The sequence below is a fragment of the Euprymna scolopes genome, chromosome 10, assembly GCF_053919585.1.
Source record: "Euprymna scolopes isolate OS-2025 chromosome 10, ASM5391958v1, whole genome shotgun sequence".
Classification (NCBI taxonomy): domain Eukaryota; kingdom Metazoa; phylum Mollusca; class Cephalopoda; order Sepiida; family Sepiolidae; genus Euprymna; species Euprymna scolopes.
In genome coordinates, this window is record NC_136491.1 from 52,873,283 (window position 1) to 52,899,929 (window position 26,647).

Consider the following 26,647-nt stretch of genomic DNA (forward strand, 5'->3'; position numbering starts at 1 on the left):
AAAGTAATTGGAAATAGTGAAATAAAAAGTTTAAGCAAGTACGAATAAAATAGCCGTAGAAGAGAAGTAAATAATTAAAAGAAAATTATTTTGGAAAGTAATTTAATTTAAATGAAAAGAAGGGTTTGAATGGCAAAGTATTGTAGGGCAAAAATAATTTAACGAAAAAATACTAAAATATTTTTTTTTTAATTTTATGAAAAATTGAAGAAATCATGAAATTGCAACAAATACGTTTAAATTACCAAAATTTCATAATATGCACTTGAACATATAAAGATAAACTTTATACCTAAAAATTATAAAGTTTCAATAGTCAAATCGTATAATAATATGCATACAAAGAAAATACAAAATCAACATAAAATGTCAGGGACAATTAAATTTATACACGTTTTTAAAAAGTAAACTCATTATGATAACCATAAAACAGTAATTTCAGAAGAAAAACACAGACAACTCATTCAGATAACAATAATTTATTAGCTTTCATCTCTAATGAAATTCTTATTAACTTTTCACACGTTTTGTTTTCAAGTTTTTTCTCCTTCCCACGCATGCGCACAGCTACTCGCTCAATTATGCTGTACAAATATACTTTCAAACCTTTTAGACAACTCGAGAGTTAAAACGTTTCGAAATAATAATTGATCTTTATTTTTCTTGTTATTATAAGCATAAATGTTAATCGTCGTCTAAGTCATCTTTTTGTTGTTGTTTTCCTGTGTAGAAAAATGTTATTTAACTCCCGATCCGCTTTTGACGAAGCGATTTCCTGAAATGTTGTAAAAAATTATGACGAATCCGTACTACGAATATATGATGTCATATTATTCTTCCGTTCACTTTTGGTCATTTATCTGAGATTAAAACAAATTATTTGGAAATGCCCGAGAGAAACCGATTCATGTGAGCACAAGTGTCTTCTGAGGAATTTCTCCTTAAACGTGTAATTAAGGAGAAAGGCAAAGCATCGCTCGTGATTGCATAACGATAAAATCAATTAATTATCTTTATATTAATATATGCTAACGGACTCTATTTTTGTTCCATACGATATCATCTTTCATATCACTTAAAATAATTTGGAACGTCTGTTTCTGATTGCTAATTAATCTGATGTCGTTTAGGCTAATCTTGCGATTTTACCTATTTTCAAATAATTTTTTCCGAATAAAATCATGCCATTCCGTGAACATTTCTTAAAGGCGCCACTCGTGTTATTTGCTTACATAATATTTACCTCGCAATTATGTGTGCAATAATAGAAGGTTGACTACTGTTTTAAGATAATTATTATTTTTTTAATTTTAAATACATAGAGATAATATATTCGTTTTATATTTACGTGATATTTTACTGACATTGACAAGGTATTTAACGGAGGAGATGCATTTTCTCAATAGCATTGCACCAGACTGGTATTTGTTATTTCAAAATAATTATTATGATTAACAATAAATTGTATGACTTGATGTCGAAAACACCGTGGAATTTCCACAATGTTTTGATAATAATAATACTAATAATACTAATACTAATACTAAAAATAATAATAATAATAATAATAATAATAATAATAATAATAATAATAATAATAATAATAATAATAATAATAATGTGGAATATACGAAGAATAAGATACGAGGACTAATATGGAGCACGTATAAAACATTTTAATCTGGGACTTTCTATTCTCTAGATTAAAGTCAACATCGAGTGGTATCAACTACTGCCCACCGAGGAGACAAGTAAATAAGATATGGGGAGGAATAACATCAAACATATCTTGGCTAAAAAGTTTACGGATACAAATTGAATTCTGTATAGGTTTATTCTTACGTAGATTCGAATAAGAATCACAAGATCATTACCATCGACCGCAGCTGGTGAACTGCTGATGCAATGGATCCAAAATTAATTGCAATGATGAAGGGAAGGTATGAATCTGGGGAGGTTTGCTCTCACTCAGACCTTAACAACACCTGACAGATCTAATGACTCATCTGAGATCTCTTATTAAATAAATTAATGAAGTATTTATTAGATGTCAATGTATTTCCTCCGTTCAAAAAAACGTTCGGTCAGCACCGATATTTTTATTTACTGGAGAACTATTAATTTTATCTTTGTAAAAAAAAATAAACAACTAAATATCTTAATAAAAATATGGATTGTATATAAACATAAGAGAAATACCAAATAACTGCTGCTCAGTCGTTGTTAACGAAAGACAAAACGTACGTTCTTTATTTCAGTCAATAGAACTTTCTAATGTACGGCAAATGTAACTAGCTTTATACTTGAATATAGAACAGAACATCCTAGGTGTTTTAAGTGAAAACTTATTCTTAAACCCTTCTAATATTAGTCCAATGTAAAACAATTGGCAAACAGAATGATTCTTCAAAACGCTATTTAAGGTACCATCAATAACATGTACATATTTTATGCAATGAAACATATTCTGTACAAATAAACATGCGTCTATATCGGACTTGTGGAGCACATGAATATCCAGCAGCGTTTGTTTTGTCGTCGTTCAATTAATATGACACTTGGATTCAACATATACAATGATCTATAACACTGGCGTACTCCTCTCTTAACACCGCCGTACTTTTCGCTGTGATGCTTCTATTCAGTTTAGAAATTGGTTGAGTACTGTTTTTCTCTAGATAATCTTACAGATAAATTACCTGAAGGATAACTGTAAAGGTTCGCACTTAATATAAATGACACAATGACTAAAATGACCCTCCAATATTGGACGGTGATGAAACCAAAACTCCTGAACGAGACTTAATAGACAAGTCAGATACAAAATGAAGTGTATTTGTTCCAAACACAGTTGGATTGAAGGCATGCTATTTAATATTATTAACTCATCCATGGCTAGACTTGAGTGGGGGGGGGTCACATGTATCGTTTTATTAGTTTTGTTATTTACACATTGGCGACTAGAATTAATTTGGTTATTATTCGGATTATTTTAATTATATATCACGCATAATTTTTATAAAAATATAATGTTTTAAACTTAATTCTATTATAATTTGTAATGGTTTACAATAAATTCTATTTTTACTGCGCCTCTTTGTTTGATCTCATTAAAATCTCCTGGACACAATTTTGCTAACACGGATCAGTTTCTCTGGGTTATTTTTAAGGTCTGCACGCACCGACCTTTAATCAGATACTATTGATTTGAAATTCCAAAGTCCTTCCTCCGGGAAGTATACATTTTTGTCTGTTTTTGTTTGGCGTTTCTTCGCTTAAAAACACTACTTTTCTAGTAAAGTTTATCCTCAAACAACATTTTGTTAATATTTTTATCTACAGCGTCCGGAAGAAACAAGTGGTGATTTTTCTTTTTAATATATTTTTTCTGTTTTATTTCTTTTGCAACAAAATAGTTCGCCATAGCAATCGTGTATAGATGTTTTTAGTCCTGATTAGCATCAATTATGGGGGGATTAAATATATTTGCTTTTAAGTAGGTAAATATATCTTTCAGGTGTTTTGTTGCTATTTTTTTAGAGAGAAGAACTGATGCATTTTATTGACATGTTTTTTTTTATGTTTATTTAAAGTCAATTATTTTGTAAGCATCATATCTGTCTGACTTAATTTATTGTTTCACGAATTTTAAATGAATCGTTTTCAGTTCGATTTTGCCTGGCCGAAGATATCATGTTTCTTCAAAACCAAGTTTGACATAGCTGGACGCACTTTTGGTTAATCTGTTTCAATAATTCAGATGGGTGTTTCTTATTTAAAAAAATAGCTAACACAAGCGGGATTGTTTGAGTAATTTGTCTCTTTTCAACAAATATTAATCAGAGGTTCAGAACTGTACGACAATTGTACACATCATTAAATTAAACACTCGATAAAAATATAAAGTTTGAAAAAAAATATTTATGTCTGCACAACAACTTTAATTGCTTCCAAAACTATTACACATTTTTGGAATCAATTTTATACCTTCTATACATTTTGAAACCAAGTTAATTTCTCTTAAAACTAAATAAATACATTTTCAATATTCCCCACTAAAGTAGATGTAAAATTTGGTTAGCATTTACTGTTTCCATTCATTCCGAATGATTTGAAAATATGCCATCATTATTAATTTTTTTTTTTTCTGAACTTAAGTTATCCCCGAACATAAAATCATATTAGAATTATTATTTTTTGTTGTTATGGTAATTGGTTGGGAACATGGTGAACAGTGATTAAAAATAACATTATTTGAAATTCTATATAACTTTTGGATTTTATTCAACAGATTTACATATTATCAAATCTTATATATGTATAAAAACACATACACACACATACATATATATCTAATAAAAAGTGTGAGATTTTTATTCCTTTTTTATTATATTACATTTTCAAATATATCTATTTTTTTATAGATATGATTTCATATTACTCGTCTTTGTTAAATTGTCGAAAAACGCAGACTCCATATAGACTTTTCGAGTAAAAGCATGTTTGCCTGTCGCAGTCATTGTGAGGAACATACCACATTCACTGTTTTTTCGGTTGATTTTAAGCACACCTAATTTATTGGAGAATAATGTGGAACTTGATTGTAATGTTAATTATCATCCATCATATACTAATAATTCAGATTGAAAATATTTTAAGGGATTAACATTTTATAATGAGGCCGTCTGTATTTGGGATAAGTATACTTTGTTATAATTTATACATCTTTTACGGACATCATCATCACATTATTATTATTATTATTATTATTATTATTATTATTATTATTATTATTATTATTAATTAATTAATTAATTAATTAATTTATTGATTTATTTATATTATTGATTAATGTGGAAATGCTGAAATGTTCTTTCTCCGAGGAATATCAGTTGAGACATCGTCTCAGGAGACACTTTACTTAATCGGACCCGCTTTTATTTTATTAGCTAAATTTAAATTGTGTACCCATCAGCAATTATTTCTTTATTTAATACATGTATATATATATACATATATATATATATTTATATGTATACTCCTATAAATATACATATATATATATATATATATATATATATATAAATATATATATTCCTTTTTATTACTGATTCGTAAACGTTGTAGGTAGGTTGAGGGATGGCGTTACCTAGCAACGCATCTGATCGTCATTCCGGCAAACCATTTGTTTACCACCACTGAAAACTTTGCGTCGTCACAACAGGCACGTGGGGTGTAGTCGGGGGACTGGTTGGTGCTCCTCACTTCAAGGCCCGGTCCATAACACACCGGGATGATCTTTTCTTTCGGCTGCAAAGAGAAAAGTAAAGTCATTTTAACATGACACGATAACGATATGTGTACATCGGTAAAAAAGTGGGCATTCTCAATGTGTTTGCTTAGCGGCCAGAAGCATATTGCAAATGTTTTCGTGACTAATAAATGCATCGGATAATCCTAAGTAGTAGTAGTAGGAGGAGGAGGATGAGGAGGAGGAGGGGAGAGCAGTAGTAGTAGTAATAATAATAATAATAATAATAATAATAATAATAATAATAATAATAATAATAAGAAGAAGAAGAAGAAGAAGAATTCTGCCGCAATAAAAGATGCTAACAGAGAACACCACTTCCGAATTAGAAGTCACACTAAAAACATCTAAAAACATTCGTTTTATAAAAAGGACACATGTATTTGGTATAAATGTACAGTTATAATTTATAAATTTTTTCCAGATATTATTATTATTATTATTATTATTATTATTATTGATGTTGTTGTTATTGTTATTATTATTAGTAGTAGTAGTATTAGTAGTAGTTATTGTTGTTGTTAAGAAAAATGAATGGCTAAGTGAGAGCAATTGAATGCATATTAGACACCGACCTTTGGTCTCACTGTACAGGGGTTTGTCAGAGGCCTCACATGAGGATATATCTTATAGGGAGTAAACCCTGACCAAATATTGAAATAAAACACAGTTCGTTCTCTTCTTAAGCTATACAGTAAGTTCCCCTCAATTTGCGAAAGGAATACCTCCTTTATTCATAAAGGGTAACTTCTAATACCAAATAAAAACTGGTGGCAAATGATGAATTTTGAACAAAAATGAATAAAAGAACATTTACGTACTGTCAAGCCGGGATAAAAATGTCCAGCATCCCGTGTATACACCAGGTGGGAAGATGTAAGCGGAAGTTGTAAACCTTCTTTACTCTGAACGTGGCATTATGGCACTGACAGAGGCCAACAATAGTTACCTACCAGACCTTGATACTAGAGGTCCTGGCCCTTTAGCTCAAGCAGTTGTAGCAGTTAAAAATCGGAAATGAAGAGGCTTAAAAGCCCAGCCATAGATTGTTGCTGAAAACTAAGGTGTTACTGTTTTGTTACTACTACTCAAAGTTTGAAAATTTGATAAAAATAGCAAATTACATACCAAACGAGAAAATGACACATACTGAACTCCACGAGGATAAACAGAAAACAGCGGTTGCCAGACTAGGAGTTCTAATCTCTAAAATAGGAGTGTATATATATATATATATATATATATATATATATATATATATATATATATATATATATATATATATATCGGCCGAACAGATCACTTTCATTTAAAATGTCGCCATTTAAGGGACAGAAAGTCACGTTTCGATAAAGGAAGAAAAGCCCATAAATAGACAAAAGTTTAGACGGGAGAGGAAAGAGAAACGCACGTTAGTATTGGCTATGGAATATACTAAAACAAAATATGTCTTACAAAATCAAACAAGAGAGGGAAATATTCTTCCACTTTGTCAATGAAAAGGAAATGTTTCACGTAAAAACTAAATAAAAAAATAGCGAAACAACAGCTTGAAGGTGCTCAATGAGGGCTTAAGTAGAACACAGAAAAAAAAACAGAAGTAGCAGCTTTCAATAGAAAATACTATATCCACATGAAAACCCTATGAAAAAATCCTATCATTGAGAAAAATACAAAATGAAAAGCACATCAAGACCAACACTATAATTCATTTTGTGATCCATTAAGACTCATTTTGGCATTGGCTTTGTTGGACCTCCTATTAATCTCTCACCCCCAGCAGGTGACAAATTAAATAGCCATAACAGTCTCTCATGGACATTTGCATTTCCTATTGAATAGTCACAATTACATTACTGACAACACCTGTACATACATCATCAAGAATTACCGGATGATGAGCAGTTGACAATGAAATAAGAAATATGTAAGACCATTGAGATGTCCAAAAGGATTGGATTGAGGAAGAGATCTAGGCTGCCAAATGTACAATACAAGGGAAGCAATAAGACGGATGAATGTCACTCCCCGGAGATATGTGCCATATAATATATCCCTTTCGAAGCTAAAATAGATATCCCATGCTGCAGGGCTTTATATTGTTAAAAAAAAACGGTCCTTAATTCCCAAAATCAAAAGCATCACAGTCTAAAGCAAACAGAACACAAATAAAAAAAAACACGCCTGAAATAGAATTTCAATATGCAAAATAGAATTGTCTCAAATAAAAAAATATATATATCTTTCACTACTATAGTGCAGAAACGGCTGGAAATGCAATCTTTAGGCTTAGTGAAAACATAGAGCAGTAGTAGATGAGCTAAGAAACGTAGAAATATAACTCGAAGGTCAGATCCCAGCACTTGCAAAAGGCAAACAGAGAAAATTAAGCAAGAATTCCGCGAAAAAACGAAAGTAAATGTTTAAGAAAAATGCTTGCCTAGCTTAATAAGAGACACAATAATAGAAGATAAGCCGACTAAAATTCAAGAGCTGGATGATAATCGGATGCGTCTATTCGAAAACGAAGATACTCAATGGATACAATATGTTCAACATAGCAACAAACTTAAACCGTAAATGTCAGGGCCAAATATAACAGCTAATAAGTTAACAAGAGCTAAATAGGTTCCAGAACTACAAAAATCCTTGCATAGACAATGTCTGGCTTAAACGACTAACATCATTGCATGCACATTCTTGCAGTTACTTAAACAGACTATGGAGGGATGAAGATGCCACACTAGCATGGATTTTAAAAGGTGATACAATCCACATACCAAAAACGAATGAAACACAATTTCCTACAGAAATGAACTGGAAATTTGAAAATAAACAAAAAAAAAAACAAAAAAAAAAAAGGGAATTCATCAAAAACGATATAATGGATATTTAATTACATTAATTGACACGTGGTTAGTTTCATTAATAAGATACGTTGGACCATTGATAACCGGAAACAAGGACACATTTTGAAGTCTTGAACACAACATATGAAAGATGATACAGGTTATATTTAAGTGTAAAGGGGCGCCGGAGTAAAAGGTCTTTATATATAGAAGATTGTAAAAGACAATAATAAAACACTTGGATAATGCATAACTCAAAACACATATGAAAGAACACCGCGGCAAAAGACATCGTCGAATAAGGAATACAGGAAGCAGTGAAAACAGGAAGAAGATAAAACAATAACAAAGTAAGGAGCGGAAAATCTGTATGGTCGATTCAAAAGAATGAATCACGAAAACAATTAAACACATCTAAGAAAATGACACTTGGACAGACAATTGGAATTGTGTAAGAGAACTGGACAGAACAATGTTATGAGCAGTAAGTGCATTAAATCAAATAGGAGATAACCCCCAGGATAGAGAAAACGTATACTCTATAGACAAAAAAAACGGAATAGTAAGCCACATAACAAGGAAGTGTAGACAAAAAAAAATAGCAGGAAAAGAATACCAAAACAGTCACAATTGTGTGTGGGGCTAATGCACCAATGTTAAAGGCAACATTTTGAACAGTCAGCTAAACGAACTGACACAAACCAGAGATCGTAAACAAACTGAAAATCACCCATCAAACAGGAGGTAAAAACAGATAAAATTATACAACACCGGGTGTCATAACAGTAAACTACACAAAATAAAAATGACAAATCTTAGATTTCGTTTTTGTTTTAATAGACAAATTGAAGATTGGTATTGGTTAATGGAGGATAAATCCTTCTTTACTGATACAATTTTTATTTTTGTTATTGATCAGATTACCGCTTTTAGGGGAGTTTGTTCCCCTCCCCCAAATTTTTAACCGACCTCATGTCCAACTCTGTCTTTGTGGGGAGGCAAGTAAACAAACAACAACACAAAAAATAATAAGAAGGGGCAGTCTCCAGGGCATATAATTAATTAGAAGTGACATTTACAGGGCATTTTGTAATTAAACAAGAAATTACTTTTCCCAGTTACTTTTGTAATATTAAAACTTTAAACATAGCACCTATTCACAATGCCTTCCCACGGGACAGATTTAGACACCAGGGTCGTTTTTAACCTGGAGAAAAAATTGCTTTAGTCGCAAAAGATTTTTCCTCCACTAAGAGAGAAGAAATTGAAATGTAGCATCTGGAGAACAGATACTACACTTTGATCTTAGCCAAAAGGCAAAGAAAGACAAATCATTATTATTAGCTTTTCCTCAACAGCGCCACCATTTTTTTAGTTTTATTAGAATTTTGGAATATTCTATTCCACTTTGCTTTTAAGGGGTGACAAGTTTTATTTGGAATATTCCACTTTCCTTTTTTAGGGATGCACAACATGATAACGGACAGAGCGATAAGCGTAGTAGTAGTAGTAATAATAGTAGTAGTAGTAGTCGCAGTAATAATAATAGTAATAATAATAATAGTAGTAGTAGTAGTAGTAGTAGTAATAATAATAATAATAATAATAATAATAACTAGCGGGGCCTATGGATATTAAACAGCGGACTCTTTCCTATGCTATATATTAATGTTGGCATTCTTTGATTGTTAAGCGTAAATTGAGAAGCCCTGATATAATCATAGCTCTTTTGATAAATATCCAAAAGTATTTATCTGATCTAGCAGGGATACCCAGCATAGCCCGGTCGTAAAATACGCTTATATATGATATTTTAATTCATGAAGATTTCGTATATATTATTATAGAATTAATTTTATTTCGGTTCTTCTGTTCTTATCAATTATAAATTTGTAATTTAAAAAATAAAAAAATAATAGTCATATAACTTGAGACACAAGCTTGAATCGAAACAGAAGGCAAAACTTATGAAGGAAAAGAATATATATATATATATATATATATATATATATATATATATATATGTCTTTGATTTCCTCATGTATAATCGATACTGAAACCCACACTTATGAACAATTCTTGAAAAAACATTTCTAAAAAAAATGGGTGATTTGAATGCAAATAAAAGCCAAACATGGATAATAAAATGCTTGAAAATGTATAAAATACAAATGATGGTCATCACCGTGATAGAAAATTCAATAAAAATATGGAGACTGGAATAGACAGCTGATGGACAATACATAAGAGAAATTAATATACAAGAAAGCGCCTTCCAAATAGATTGACTATCACAATTGCTATTCATAACTCACATGATACCCCCTGAACAATATACTGAGAAAGTGCCAAGCTGGACACGAGTTCTTTAATACAAAGGAAAAAATGAATCACCTTATGTACATGAACGACATAAATACATTTTGCAAGTACTGGAAAGGACATAGAGACACTAATAAATACTACGAGGATCTTCAACCAGGATATCCAAATAGAGTTTGGTATGCAAATTTTCGCTCTATTAGTTATAGGAAAGGAAAACTGGAGACAACTGAAGGCATGGAACTACCAACCAAACAGAGACTAGGGTCTTAGGGAAACAAGACGCTTATAAATACTTGGACGTTCTGGAAACAGACACCATTAACTCCACAGAAATGAAACAAAGAATAGGAAAGAATAGGATAGAAATTAAATTATATAGCAGAACTCTAATAAAAGCTATAAATATATGGGCAGTATCACTAATAAGATACTCAGGGCCGTCTAAAGAAGCACTGAGATAGCTCTACCAGAAGACAATGAAACTTATGACCATGCACAATGCAAAAGACTGTTGGCCGACCTTATGTGAAAGGAAAAAAGTAGAGAAAGGATTAGTTTCTATAGAAGACTATGTGCTGGACACACCCAAAAAAGAATTAGAAAAATACATAACGCAGAACACTGAAAAGATAATCATGGCAGCGAGAGAAATTGAAAAAAAAGAACAGAGAGATTAATGATAAGATGAGAAATTAAAAATGGGAAGAACAACAACTTCATGGAAAATTAATGAGGATGACAAGATGAAAATAAATAAATAATTGGATATGGACACGAAAACGCACATGAGCCAAGAATTTCAGTCCCTAATAACCGCAGCACAAGATAACTCGATAGAAACCAACAACATCAAATCAAGGATCGATAAAAAAAAAATAAATGCAGACACTGTGGACAAAGCCATAAACCATGTATGTGAATGCACCAAAGTGTCCCAGAAGGAATACAATAACAGACATGACCAATTGAGGGGAATTGTGCAAACAACTTCATCCCGAACGCACAGGCAAGTGGCAACAGTACTTGAAAAGGAGAATCACAAAATCCTATGGGACATGGACATACAAACTGATAAACCCATCCAACCAAGAAAACCGGATGTCGTAAAAATTAACAAGAAAGAAAAGTCCTGTTAAATCGTAGATTCTGCTGTTCCAGGTAATTGCAGGGTGAATGTCAAAGAAAAGAAGAAACGGAGCAAATACAAATACCTAGCCAGAGAGCTTAAAGGGACACGGAAGATGAATAAAATAAAATAAAAAAAACTATTATAGTAGGAGCACTAGGAACAATCCCGAAAAAAACTTTGGAAAAGAATGGGAGAAATTGGAATCAATTGAACGACTGGAAAAATACAACGAACAACAATAATGAAAACAGCTGAAATATTAAGGAAAACACTTGAATGGGAGACTATCACATGAACCACAAGCACAGTCCTAACAAACTGCTGTAGAGATAAAACATGGAGCCTTACATGGAACCAAGTTATTGAAGCTGAATACCTATAAGTTCTCTAACCCCACCAACCCCATTACAACATCCCTGCACCCCCCCCCCCCCGAAAAAAAGAGGGAGACCGAATAGCCAAGTAGAGTCAAGGAAGAAGGAAAGATTGAGGATTGAGCATGGACCAGAGTTCCGCTGTATAAGTGCGAAGAAAACTGTGAGCTTGGAGAGGCTTATTGCCAATGAAGTTTCACTAAAGACCAATGGCCGCGGCCAACGGAAATCAATGGCATGCAGCTGTTGCGATAATGTAAATGTATTTGCAAATATTATCGAAAGAGGTGGAGAGTACTGTAAATCTGGGGAGACTTGACGCGCAGCTTCAAGGGAACACCACATGCTGAATTCAATGAGATATTCGATAATCTGTGTAAAAACTGATTGTGAGCCGCCAATAATAATAATAATAATAATAATAATAATAATAATAATAATAATAATAATAATAATAATAATAATTATTATTATTATTATTATTATTATTATTATTATTAATTTACTGCAAAAAGATAAAAGAAATTAAATGGAGCCGTGGTGCCGTACATGAAATTAGCTGAAATACTTTATTCCGGAAACCAATTCACTTATGTAGTTGAATTCTGTAAACACAACTAAAAATATAAAATAAACGAAGGGGACTGAAACTACCAAAGGAAGAATAATCATGTAATCTCAACTAAAAGTAATGTTACCAGCGTCGATTGTTGTCAGAGAAAACCCTCATCAAGGTTCAGTGAGAGTGAAGTGACAAGAGAAAAACGTGACATTCAGAAGTCGATTGGGGGAGCCGGGATATAAATTAAAATGTAAAGTAGAATATTGCTACTTAGTCTCCGGAGTAATTCATGGACAAGTTTTAGGGGAAAATTGATGGTAAAGGGCTGTTGCAGTAACAGAAAGTACTAAAAGATAAGGAAGAGAATGCCATCTCGACAGATTACTGTCAGTTTAGCTCTACGCAATATCTATCGTGCGCTACAAGTTTTATTTAATGCCAATGGATTTTTTTTATTAATATCTGAGGGGTTTTAGAAATCTCGATAACGATGTTTATTTCAATAGTGAAGTTTGAGAAAGATACGGCGATATAACTGATTTTAGATAGACTGTATATACGTGCGCTTGCATACACATGCGCTCATAGGGCAAATAAAAAAAAAACAAGTGCTTATCAAATGAAATAAAAATATTAAACAACTTGAAGTTCGATTAAACCATGTCGATTCTCCAAATCTCTTTCCTACAGATTATATGAAATCGAAGAGTTGCACCACGATCCTATATGATAATCCGATAATCAATAATTTCCACCCGTCATGTTTACACGCGCAAACATCAACACATGCAAGCAACACATCTATAATACAACTCCACACACACGCTTATATACCCCCATATATATATATATATATATATATATATATATATATATATATATATATATATATATATATATCCCGTGGAAAACTGACACGAAGTAAAATATATGACTTTTTCTATCACAAAAGAGTAACTATTTACTGTATAGAAGCTGTGTTAACTTTTACTTCCACAAGGGAATTGTCTACGGTATTTTACCCACATAAATAATACGTTAAATATTTCATATTCCTCGGTTTCAGTTTTATTTGGCAAACATTTCATTACAATAGTTAAAATAACTCATAAACTTAGCCATCCCTTTTACCCTATTCTGCTGTATATTTTAAAGCTACATGCTTGTTCTATACGTCGTCTGCATCTATCGATTCTGTCACATTTTATGCATCACCTCCTCCTCACTTTGTATTATCTGTTATAACTACACAAAAGAAATAAAGCAAAAAGTAATAACTAGATTATTTTATATCAATTATAAACGCGAGACAATGTTTAAAAAAATGCTACTTAATCCATAACTGGGCACGAAAAAGTAAGACAAAGAGGAAGAGTGTAACCTTGAAATAGAGAGAGTAAGAAAGAGAGAAATAGAGAGAGGGCGTTTTTGCGAATGTATTACTTCATGATTCGAACAATTTATTCCGAGCTGATAAGGTGACACGCACACACACACACCCACACATATATGTGTGTATGTGCGTGTATGTGTGTGTATATATATCTTCTACCTATTCTCCATCTTAATTGTATGTGTGTGGGTGCGTGTACGTATGTCTGAATGATTAAGCCCATATATACATGCGTGTTTTGGTTGGAAAAAAATAAATAAATAAAAAAAATAAAAATAAAATAATTGTTAGCGGTGGATGTATGCGAGTACGTGTGTGAGTTTGTAGGTGGGTATGTATATGTGTATATATGTATGCTCCTACATATATTTCTATGTATGTACGTGGGTGTATGTGTGTGTGCCTGCGTACGTGTGCGTGTGCATGTGTACATGTACATGAATGTATATGTATGCGTATGTGATTGTGTGTGAGTGTATGCTATACATGGGGAAAGAAAGTCTTTAAAAAGAACCCTAAAAAAGCCATAAAAACCTTCACCATATGGACTAAAAAACACTCTTTGAAACTAACTTTGACCGGACACTGTGAACACTTACAGTTGGAGACAGAATGTCTGAACACTGAACACACACATCGCATCACTCTGAAAAACATATTTAATATCAGCGGAGGCAATTCTACAAACTCCCATTTTAAAGAAAAACTTTTTACAAAAATATCTGAAGAGAGCACACCCTAAGCTCGAAACGCGTTATAAAAATATTTTAAAATAAAAATATGATGAAAACCTTTTTAAAAAACCCACAATTGTTGATGGCTACACTCTTTTAAATATACATTTTTTCTCTCGTTGGAACTACACAACCATCACTTTAAATATATATATATATATATATATATATATATATATATATATATATATATATATGTGTGTGTGTGTGTGCGTGTGTGTGTGTGTGTGTGTATTATTTTTTGTATTACCGTTTTATCTGTGTGGTTACATATGTTTCGGATGTTGGGCCAACAGCCTCGTCAGACCTTACAGAAATGGTTGTTAGTATTTGGAAGAAGTTTTTTTTTAGAAGAAATACGAGAAAAAAAGGGTTAGGAGATAATAAGGAGGGAGGGAGACGGGTATCGAGAATATTTACGTTTTGAAGGTTAAAATACATTAGATTATATTGTGTGTGGGGAGTAGCAGATTCAGGAAGGCGTGGGTGGAGATATATGGTATAGGGAGGTGAAGGTGGAGAGAGGATGGTAAAGAAAAAAAGAGAGGGGGTAAGGAGAGGTGGGGGGAGGAGTTTCAATTTGTAGGCTTTAAATTTTGATTGTTTTTGCTTGTTCAGTTAGGTATATGAAGTAGATGAGAGAGAGAGGGAGAGAGAGAAAGAGATGGATAGAAAGAGAAAGAGAGGGAGAGAGAGGAAGGGTTTTGTAGGTGTCATGTGTTTGACAAGTACAAGGTTCCATTTAAAATTTTCGTAGTCGCTATAAGTCGACTTGTTCATTTTTTTAGTCGCTATAAGTCGACTTGTTCATTTTTTCCTAGACACTATAAATTAATCCCTATCCAATAAGCAAAGCAAATCAATGCATACCCCTAAATATTAAACCAACAACAAGTATTTTGAACACATCTTACAATACATCTACCCAACCTCGCATTATTAACTACACTCGCTTATTTATTTATCCTTTATTTTTTATTTATTTATCTACCCTAACTTTACTTTCATTACTTAGTATAAATATACACATCTCTATGTATATATATGCCTATATATGTGTGTATATTTATACTTTCATGAATATGTATATTTATACGATTGTATTTACGTTTATGTGGGTACATGTGTGTGCATGCACATGTTTGTGTATATGTATGTACATCTACATTTTACTGGAGATCCGTACATGTATCTTCATATATATATATATATATATATATATATATATATATATATATATATATATGTTCGGGCATGATTGGGTCTCTATATATATATCCTTATCTGTGTTTATGTATATGTTTCTATGTGCGCGTGTATGAATGTATGTGCCCATGGATCGTTTGTATATACATTAATGTATATTGGTGTATCTATATCTATGTGCACATGTATTTGTTTGCGTACATCTGGGTGTTAATGTCTGTATATATGTGTGTATCCATAGGTATGTATGGCTGAATGTATGTATACAGGTATACCTATATCTGAGTGTACATGCATGTATGTGTTTGTATGAATGTATATGCGTGTATCGACAATACATTTAACACTGAAAATAAAGTTAAAATACCCACTGCTTAAAGCAGCATGTTAGGAGCCCACCCAATATATATATGAACTTATCGATGTGTCTACCTAACCTCGCATTATTAACTACACCCATGTATTTACTTATTTATTATTATGTATTTATCCTAACGTTACTTATTTACTTTGTATAGATATACACGTATCTGTATATATATATATATATATGTCTGTATATTTATATTTTTATAAATATGTATATTTATATAATTTTATATACTGTATAATTTTATTTACGTGTATATGGGTCCATGTGTGTATATATGTATGTATGTGGGTATATGTACATCTACTTCTTACTGGAGATCTATATCTCCACGTATATGCATATATATCGGTGTGTGTCTATACATATATATGTTTTTATGTATATATGTGAATATGTATATGTGTATAGGAGCTGTGTATATGTGTCTATCTCTGCATATAGATGCAGGCATGTCTGCATATACATTGTTTATATATATATGTGTGTATGTGCGTATGTGTCCGTATATGGATGTGTAGAAATGTACATATGTATGTGTATGTATGTATGCGTATTTGCGCGTGCGTTAGCGTATGTATTAATCTTAACTACCTAAAAAAATCATTGTCAACTATTATGAACAAGTCGATTATAGCGATTACGAAAATTTTAAATGGAACCTTGTACTTGTCAAACACACGACATCTACAAAACCCTTTCTCTTTCTCCCTCTCTTTCTCTCCTTCCCCCTCCTCTTCTTAACCCCTCTCTTTTTTTGTTTATATCCTCTCTCCACCTCCACCTCCCTATATCCATATATCTCCACCCACGCCTACATAAATCTGCTACCCCCACACGCAGTATAATCTAATGTATTTTAACCTTTAAAACTGAAATATTCTCGACACCCGTCTCCCTTCCCCCCTTATTATCTCCTACCCCTTTTTTTCTTCTCGTATTTCTTCTAAAACACTTCTTCCCAATATTAACAACCATTTCTGTAAGGTCTGATGAGGCTGTTGGATCGTAAACATGGTCCAACATCCGAAACATATGTAACTGAACAGATAAAACGGTAATAAAAATATAACACATATTTGCTCTGCAATAGTGTTCAGCATTCTCTTCAGGTTTTTACTAATTACTAGCTTTACCATATATATATATATATATATATGGACAAATTTTTTGCATATTTAATTGGATTTAAAATACACGTTCTCCTTCACCAATGATAATAAACTTTTAAATATAGAACAGTATTATAATACGCAAAAAGCCCGCAAAGTTCCATGTTTCATGGCATACAAAAAGATATGAGTATGCCAATATTCAATTTACTACAAGTATATATATATATATATATATATATATATATATATATATATATATATATATATATATATATATATATATACCGGCTACCTTAGAGTAGCCAAGACCACCATGAACAATTTGTGTGCTGACCCACATGCACCTATACAGTCTCATCCATATTTCTTCTTCTATCAGATTGAATGAGGTGGTTGGCTGATGTGATCACCTCAGGAGGCCTTACTTCTTTAGGCCTTCCATGCCTGTCCACAACACTGCTCTTTAAAGAATTTGTAGATATATTATCGACTAAAACAAATGACACATTACACAGTTGATATTCTCCTTGAATTTCAACTGGTTTGCATCCTTCAGCAACTACAGACGTAATAACTTATCGCTGTTCAATCCTAGTACATACTTGTTGGACGGCCATCTTTGTTAATCGCTAAAACTGAAAGTTTTTTTCCTTAATTTGTAACAGAAATTAAATCAATCTGAAAATGATGTATATATATATATATATATATATATATATATATATATATATATATATATATATATATATATATATACGTAAAATTGTTTTTATCGCGATGACTCTTCAGTAAAATCTCTCCTCAGCGTATTACATATACAAAACGATACAGGAAGCAATTGACTTCTCCGAATCGGAAGAGATCCGAAAAACATAACAGATCTCACATTCAGAAAAGGCTCGATTACATTTAATCATCCATTATACAGATCTTTTCTGTCGATAATTATATTATTGGTTTTTAAAAAAATATATATATTTGATAATCTATTTTAATGTATTTTGATTATGTATAGGAAATATATTTGTTAGTGTGTACGTATGTATGTATATAGCTTAGTATGTCCGTCTTAAAGTTCAAAATAACAAATCAACGACTAATGAAGTTTTTAATTTTTTTTCCGAATCAACAATCCCTCGAACAATAAATATGTAAAATTGAAAAAAAATATATAGTGTACCACTTCGTCTAGAAGTGCCGCAAATTCTGATCCGAAGGAGGGTCAGATTTACTCATTTCTATATGAATTATACTGTTATTTACGCATACCTCGAATTTTACAGCTTCTCATCTCTAAACAAATCAACGACCAATAAAATTTACATTTTCTGAATTAACAATCTCTCGGACAATTTATATGTAAAATTAAAATTAAAAATACTTTATTCATTCATCTAGAATTGCCAAAATATCTGATTGGTCAGGTTTCTTTCTATATGAACGAGACTAATATCTGCGCATGCGTGGATTATTAGTTCCCATTCCTGTAAATAAGCTAAATTCCAGTGTTTTACACTGTAAAATATAATAGATAAGATTCGATCCTGTCTGATGCAGTTGTTTTGATTTATTTTTTATCGCTTTTAAGTCTATAAAATCTATGAAATACTTTTTAAAAATAAAAAATGTGTTCACTTGTTAATGAAATTTGCAGTTAATAAATCGTGCTGACCCCGCCAGAAATACCTAAATTTATTTCATGTAAGTGTGATTTTATTTAATTGTTAATTTTTAGTGGCAATTTCTTTTTCATTCAATGCATATTTATTTCTGCTTTAAAAAAAACCTCCACATAAATAATAGTATACTCTACTGCTATTCTTTTAAAATACAGCTTTTTCGTGTTTAGGGCGATTGCATGTTCGTATTTTATCCGATTAGTAATTCTGCAGTTTGCGAACGGTGTTTTTTTTAAATAAGATTTAAAATGTTTACCGTATCTTTCGTTTATTATACTATTGCATTACAATATAGCAGAGTTAAGAAACCCTCCCACGTGATTCTACAGAATTTGAACCGAAATATTTACTTAATTTTAAGAAAATAAAAACAGTAAACGTTAAATAGGTTTGTGATACATTAAGATTCGTCTTGATTAGGTGTTTACATCCGTGATTCCAATTTAAAATGAGAAAGATAAACTTTCGTAAAACATTAAAACATAAACAAAGCTGTTCATAGTTATACTTTGTGCAACTTATAGAAACACTGGCTACATTTCCGTAAATACTCAATCTTAACTTTTAGATAGTTTATATGTCTAAATAAAGCAAACAATAATACCCTTTTTTACAAGGTGGCAACCATTTATCAAAACCCGAAAGCCACTCGGGGAAAAGGGTTATTGCGTGTACAGTATGTTTGTGTTGAGATTTGATAAAGTGTTGTACTTAAAGTGGCGGTTCATCAGGAATTTGTTTCTGTTGGACTTGAAGACATCTAGGTTGTAGTCAGGTGGGAAAAAGGCAGACGGAACAGAGTTCCACATGCATGCACTTCTAAGAAAGAAGCTTTGTTCATGGAATCTACGTTTTGGTTTTAGCACAGATAAAGTGTGGAGAAAAATTTTGCCAGTGTTTTAGCTAGACGGGTGTTTATCGTGAATAATTGGCGAGGGGGGACCAGATATTGGAGCTCAGACGAGCACTTGCCATGGAAATAACGATAAAACAAAGACAGGCTCGCAAGTGTCTCTCCTTTGGGAGAAAGGTTGGAGGGAAGAGAAAAGGGCATTCACCACTAAGCTATGAAGCGTATTTTGCACTCTGTCAAAAAAGGATATAGTGTTTTTAGCAGCTCCTGCCCATATATGGCAATCGTGCTCCATACTTGGACAGACATGGCTTTTATATAGATAGAGAATTGCATCAGCAGTTAGATATCTTCTGGAGCGGTAGATGGATCCTACCAATTTTCCAGCGATCTTGGCAAGAGACTTGATGTACGTGTTCCATTTCAGGTCAGGAGTAAAGGTCAACCCCAAAAGCTTATCAAAACATGGAGCTTCCCCTAGTCGAGAGCCATCCATTTCAATTGATGTCATATAGGGATCAAAGCGTTGATGATGTAAAGATAGGAGCTAAGTTTTAGATGCATTAAAAGTAACCAGCCACCACTTCCACCACTGTACCACACGCTCGAGATCAGAGGAGAGATAATCAGAGAGACCTTTATGATTTACGGCCTGTGTTGAGTTGCCATAGATGGTCCTGTCATCAGCATATATGTCAACGAATGATTTAAGTATGTGTTTTGGGAAATCATTGATGTAGATCAAGAAGAGAGTTGGGCACAAGATGGTCTCATGAGGGACTCCAGCATTAATACTGAGGGCCTCTGATTTCTGCCCATCAACCACTACTCTTATGAGCCTGTTAAAGAGATATGGTTTAATGATCGAGAAAACATTTCCAGTTATACCGTAGCTGGAAATCTTGTGAAGTAAGCTCTTATAATATACTTTATCGAAGGCTTTTGATGTGTTAAGAGCAATTGCCCTAGAGAGGACGCCTTTGTCAAGAGATTCACTAATCCAATGAGATATAACCGTTAGCACATCTGCTGTGGACGTGGCAGAACGTCAAACATGTTGCATGTCAGTAAGAAGGTTATTTCTGCTGAGGTGGTTGACTACTTCTCTATTTAATATGGATTCCAGCAACTTACTCATGACCCACATGAGACTTATTAGTCTGTACTGAGAGGAGACGACTTATCACCTGAGTTCTTAAATACAGGGCACACTGATGAGGTTTTTCAGGGTGCTGGGAAGCACTTCTCTTTAGGGAAACGCTTAAACAGTTTTGTAAGTATAAAGAAAAGTTCTGGTTGAAGCTTGTTAAGCACTATAATTGGAATGCCGTCAGGGCCAGTGGCTTTACTTGAATCAAGGTTCTTGATTAGCTTAGCGACCTCACGCACAGTTATTTGTATGTTGCATAGCGTGTTGTCTGTTATAGGTGGAAATACGTCGCATAGGATAGAATTAGCTGCAAAATTCTTGGCAAAGAGTTTGGCTTTGTCTGATGCTGACGAGATGACCTCAGGTTCATTGATGATGGTTGGGCTAGAATGCCCGCTTCTGTTCAGTATCATGTTTTCTATTTCCCAACACTGGTGGGAACCAAGCCGCTGCTCAACTACTTTGGAATAACTCTCTTGCATTTTTTATTACTCTCTTACAGTGGTTATTGGCAATCCTGAAAACAGCTTTCGTCTCAGTACATCTATTACGTTGGTAGCTATGGAAAAAGTGATTACTGTGCACGATGGCAGCAACACATTCTGGGGAGACCCATGGCTGGCTGTTAGGTTTTTGTTGGAATGTTTTGGATGGTGTGAATCGGTCTACGCCTACAATTAACGATTCAGTCCGGTCTGATACTATGGAGGACACATCCTTTTTAAACATGGAATGTAGGGGTAGATCATATATAAATGTACGGAAGCTATCCCAGTCAGCTGTAGAGTATCGATATACAGTACGGTGGAGAGGTACATCTTCAGACTTATTGCATTTCGTTTTTATCTTAACTGATACAACCGAGTGGTCGGAAGATCACAGAGGGGACAGAACGGAACATGAACATAGCTCAGGGGAAGTTGTGAGGAAAAGCTCTAGAAGGCTAGCGTACTGACCGGAAGTATCGGCTACACAGGTGGGTTAATAACCAATCTGGGTGAGGTTATAGGCAATCGCGAAATCATGACAGAACCTCTCCTCTTTATTCTTGTTCGAGTAGGTCAGCCATTCCACATTGTGGACATTGAAGTCACCACAAATGTTGATGTTAGCCGAAGGTTTTCTAGATCAAAGCAACGTTTCATTGAAGTTACATTCATTAAGTGAAAATATTCTTTTAACTGAAAACTTATAAACATGTTTTCTCAAGTTGTTACTTGCTAGATCGGTATGAGAAATTATTCTAGATTAAGTCATCATTTAATCAACGTTAACTCATGTCTGTGTTGATGTTAAGAGTATCTTAATTTTTTTTTTACTGTAACGAAAAACTAATATCCCAATTTAACCGTCAGAAAAAAAGCTAAATTCGACCTGATTCTTAAAAGGCAGAAATAACCCTTAATAAAAAAGCAACAACTACAAAAACAAAAATAAAATAGTATATCAACACCAATGTTCGCGCACGATTATGCACTTTACGTCATGTTTTTATTTTTCCGTTAAAGGCACCTTTATTTTGTGGAGATTATATTGACATATACATGTCCTTTACGAAAACTAGACGTCATGCGCCCCCGATGTGTCACGTTACTGATGTTAATGTAAAACGCAAACAGGAAAAATGCGCAAAATGCAAAAAGGAAGTTATATCTTTATGATTTGACTTATTTTAATAAATTTATTCAATTCGAAAAACAAATAGTGTCAAGTTTATGCGAGAACTAGAAAATGGTCCGCGATAGAAAGTAATATATAGGTATTAAAAAGTACCCAATATCCTAAGTGTAGCAGGTGTCTTAAAACACAACTTAAATTCTTCTATGTGTTGTATATTAACCCGGGTGATACCTTTCTAGTCATTATATTTACGAATGTCTATACCTTTTTCCATTGCTTTCTCCAAAGTCATTCACTATGATGATAAAATATAACTTGATGACAACACACAACTGTTCAGAGACAAACCCACCCATATATGCATATATCTGTTTGTGTGTCTATGCCTATGTGGGTAAGCTCTATATGACAAATATTCTTCACTTACGCTTTAAAATATCGTGATAACTACAACTAATTTTTAGTAAAGAAAACCAATCCTGGTGACATACTTATCAACTTGTACCATGATAAAAGTTCATAAATTGTATTCTGATTAAATAGTCGTAAACACTTTGCTATTACCACAGAAAAAAGTTTCACTTCGACCGTACAAACTTGAATCTTAAAACTTTGTTATTTTAAATATGTTGTGTTTTATGCATCTATTTTTTATTCAACGAGGGCATTAAAATATCATTTAATAGACCGGCAACCAGCTGTGATTACCGAGTCATACTGATAGTTTAAAAAAATAATTCATGTCCGCCCCCTTGCTAAACACTCAGCATTATAATGTATGCGACCTAAGAGTGTGTAGAGAGGTATTGTCACCGTGTGAATTTTGCAGAACATAATCACTCAAGTTTACATTTTTCGAGGGATTATTCACGACAGTCAGAAATGTGTATTTAATTTTTAATCTTTGGATTACTATATCGATTTTATTGAACACAGGATATAAACTTCTTATAAAATACAAAACTCTGATGATGGGAAGTATTTTATATGTAAAACAAAATTGAAGAGCATTGTTCGAAAATGAGCAAACCTTACCTTTCAGATCATATTTTAAATTACACCTAAATGTATAAACCTCATTTTTAAGAATCAAGTTATGTCTAAAAATATCTAAGAAATAAATACTGTGGTGTGTTCCAAAAAATTAAAAGGATTTTGCAGCAAATAGGAAAGAAATCGTAACCAAACTGTTTTTATAACAAATTATTGAAGTACAATGTCGACATTCGCTTATTGCATTTCGCTTTACAGGTACTGTTAACTCCTTGATCTCAGTCTGAGGGAGAAAATAGCGAAACGTCTGCTTAATAGGATTTTAAGTTGCGGCTATAATTTTCTGATTCTTTCTAAATCGTTAACGTAACTCATATTTTTCTTTTCGCTCACACTATAAATTACGATAACAATCACAAAATTTAACCCACTAGAGATTTACTCCTTGTTACAATCTAAATTGTAATTTTATTTACTACCTGGTTTGGTCAAACTGAACAATCTTATTACGTAAATTGGATCTTCTACGTCGTTTATTGCGGAATGTCTAATCAAAGTATTGCAGATAATGACGTGAATGGTGCTATAACATCTTGTCGCTTCACATGCGGCAGATGCCTGTTTTAAATTCTGAGGATGTTGGTTACTGTGGGGGTAGTGAGGATTGGCAACGAGGGTTATAACAAATGAATAGAGTGAAAACAGGGAAGTAAAATAAATGTAAACAGATGTGAAAAGAAGATTGCTACAAAAATGTTTTGTGAGAAGTAGAGGTACCAAATCAGGTGTCTGAAAAGTGAAGGAGGAGCATGAATCTAGAGGAAGAAGTGCTGGGAGTATGGCGATTTTGTTGACAGAGGCCAAACATATTAAATATAATAACCTACTGACAACGATGGCTAGAGATGAGATTGCAAGGAAGTTAAACATTAAATGAATAGTGAAGCTTAAGTTGACGCAAGTAAATTTGATGAGAGTATTAGGGGTGTAGACGTGCAGAAAGGGAAATGGAGGTTATCGTATGATTCACATGTCTGGGATTGAATGGGATGCTTTGGTTAAGGGAAGTGACGTTGAGACGTTTGTGGAATTTGAAACAGACGATATCAATGATCCTGAAGCAACATAAAGCCGTCCTATATGGATAAGTGATAATGCAGTTCAATCTTTAATTTGGTTGAGAAAGAAGTACTTCAGAAGTTAAGATTTCCCTTGGTAGCGATATCATAAACATTTCAAACATGATGTGTATTTATAGGCGAAACATTAGAGGCGAGATGAAGATAGTCCAAGGCATTATTTACAACAACGTTAGCGAGAATATATCTAATATTAAACTTAATAGGTTTCAGTACGCGGGTTCGTACATTGTTGCGTATAGACCTGGCTGGATGTGAAGAAAATAGGGGGGGAAACACAGAAAACCATAATGGCAGACGCAACTTAATGGAATAATAAAACAGTGACGGAAAATCATTTTGTAGAATTGAAGAAATAATGAAAGGAGATGAATTAGGACAGAAAGATGAGAACAAAGTTGAAAGGACGTAGAGTTCAACAGAAAAGGAGTCAACAATAGTTCTAGCAATGTTGAACAAGAAGGTCCTTGCCGGTGGAGTGAAAATTATGAACTTTGTTTTGGAAAGGTGTTGCTCTTAAACAGAGGATCATCTTCCGGGACAACCAAAACTCAGCTGTATAAGAAATTTAGTGACATAAAGGATGGTCGGAAGTAGCAATACATCAAATACAAACGAGGCCAGGGAGTTTGGAAGTGGGACTTGGTCTGTTGAAAATCGACACAATGATAACTTTAGCTGGTTGGGAGATGTCAGAGCAATGTTCTCAGGAATGCATCGAATAGACAACCCTTGACGACATAACGACTGGCATTCGAATTATGACAAACTGGAAAGCACATGGTCCAGATGGAATGAAGGACTTCTGTTTTAAGCAGTTTCAATGTTTTCATTCCCCAATAGGTTGAAGAAATGGTCATCAGTACTAGTCATTCACTCCTAGACAGGGTTAAAAAAGTGGGTAACATTATATGTACCGGACTGTCAACCAAATGCCAACGTCTGGTCCATGGACATGGCAGAGACCTTGTTGCCGTAGAGAGGAAGAAAGTGAAGGAGCACGCAACGAGGACGCAGATGTAGAAGCCCTCCAGGAACTCTTCTTGCATATAGGGACTGAATTCTTCCTCAACCCAGAGGTACTGTCTATGATAAACCTCACATCTAGGCTTGAGAGATCCATGGTGCCCCGTGGTATTATGCAACTGAAACCATTGACGAAGAAAAATGTTCGCCGAAATCTTGAAACCGAGTTTAAGGAATCACTACACTTTGTCTCAGATGGACAGGTCTGCCAGGAAAGTACACAAAATGACAAAAAATCCGCAAGAAGCAAGAGCAGCTAACTTTGAAAATGTCGTAACCAAAGCGAGAGTGCAGATGAGGCATGATATCAATAGCAATCTTTGACTCAGCCATGCCCTCCCGATACAGATCAAAATATAACTCTTGCATCAATTCCTGCACCCTTTGCCGAGAGGAGAGTATGAATGTCACACTCCCTCTATAAGAGTTCAAAATCTTTCAATATACTTCGGCAGTGACTTGGTCTTTGCTGATACCAGTGACAAGACAAAGCGACCCAAGCACGTATTGCTGCCCTATGCTGTAAAGTATTTGACAGGAAACACAGAACTGATCCGAACTTTGAATCGTCTTGGCCAATGTGTGTCCTACTCAATATGGGGAGAAGATCGATACAGCTCTTTAAATCCAGATGTTGGGATGCTCAAAGGATGACATTCTACGGCCAGCAAACATCTACACTAAGTGTGTTCACAACCCTGGGATTGGATGCCATCGATAAACTTGAAGGGACACTAAGTGGAGCAGGTACTTCTCACATAGTCAATGGCATTGCTGTCCAGTCCAATATTACCGACTCTGTGCTAGAGAGGTTCCTGC

At 33.5% G+C, this 26,647-nt stretch overlaps 1 protein-coding gene and 1 pseudogene across 1 annotated transcript in view; both read right to left on the reverse strand.

Moving 5' to 3' along the window:
* Window positions 1-463: 463 nt before the first annotated feature.
* LOC145285994 (uncharacterized) overlaps window positions 464-26,647 on the reverse strand; it is a 1,089,650-nt gene continuing 1,063,466 nt past the window's right edge. The window contains exon 4 of the mRNA XM_080134585.1: window positions 464-5,310. Coding sequence (XP_079990711.1) covers window positions 5,146-5,310 — 165 coding nt within the window. The 3' untranslated portion in view covers window positions 464-5,145. The remainder of the gene's footprint in view (window positions 5,311-26,647) is intronic.
* LOC145286645 (U2 spliceosomal RNA) lies at window positions 9,332-9,490 on the reverse strand (annotated as a pseudogene).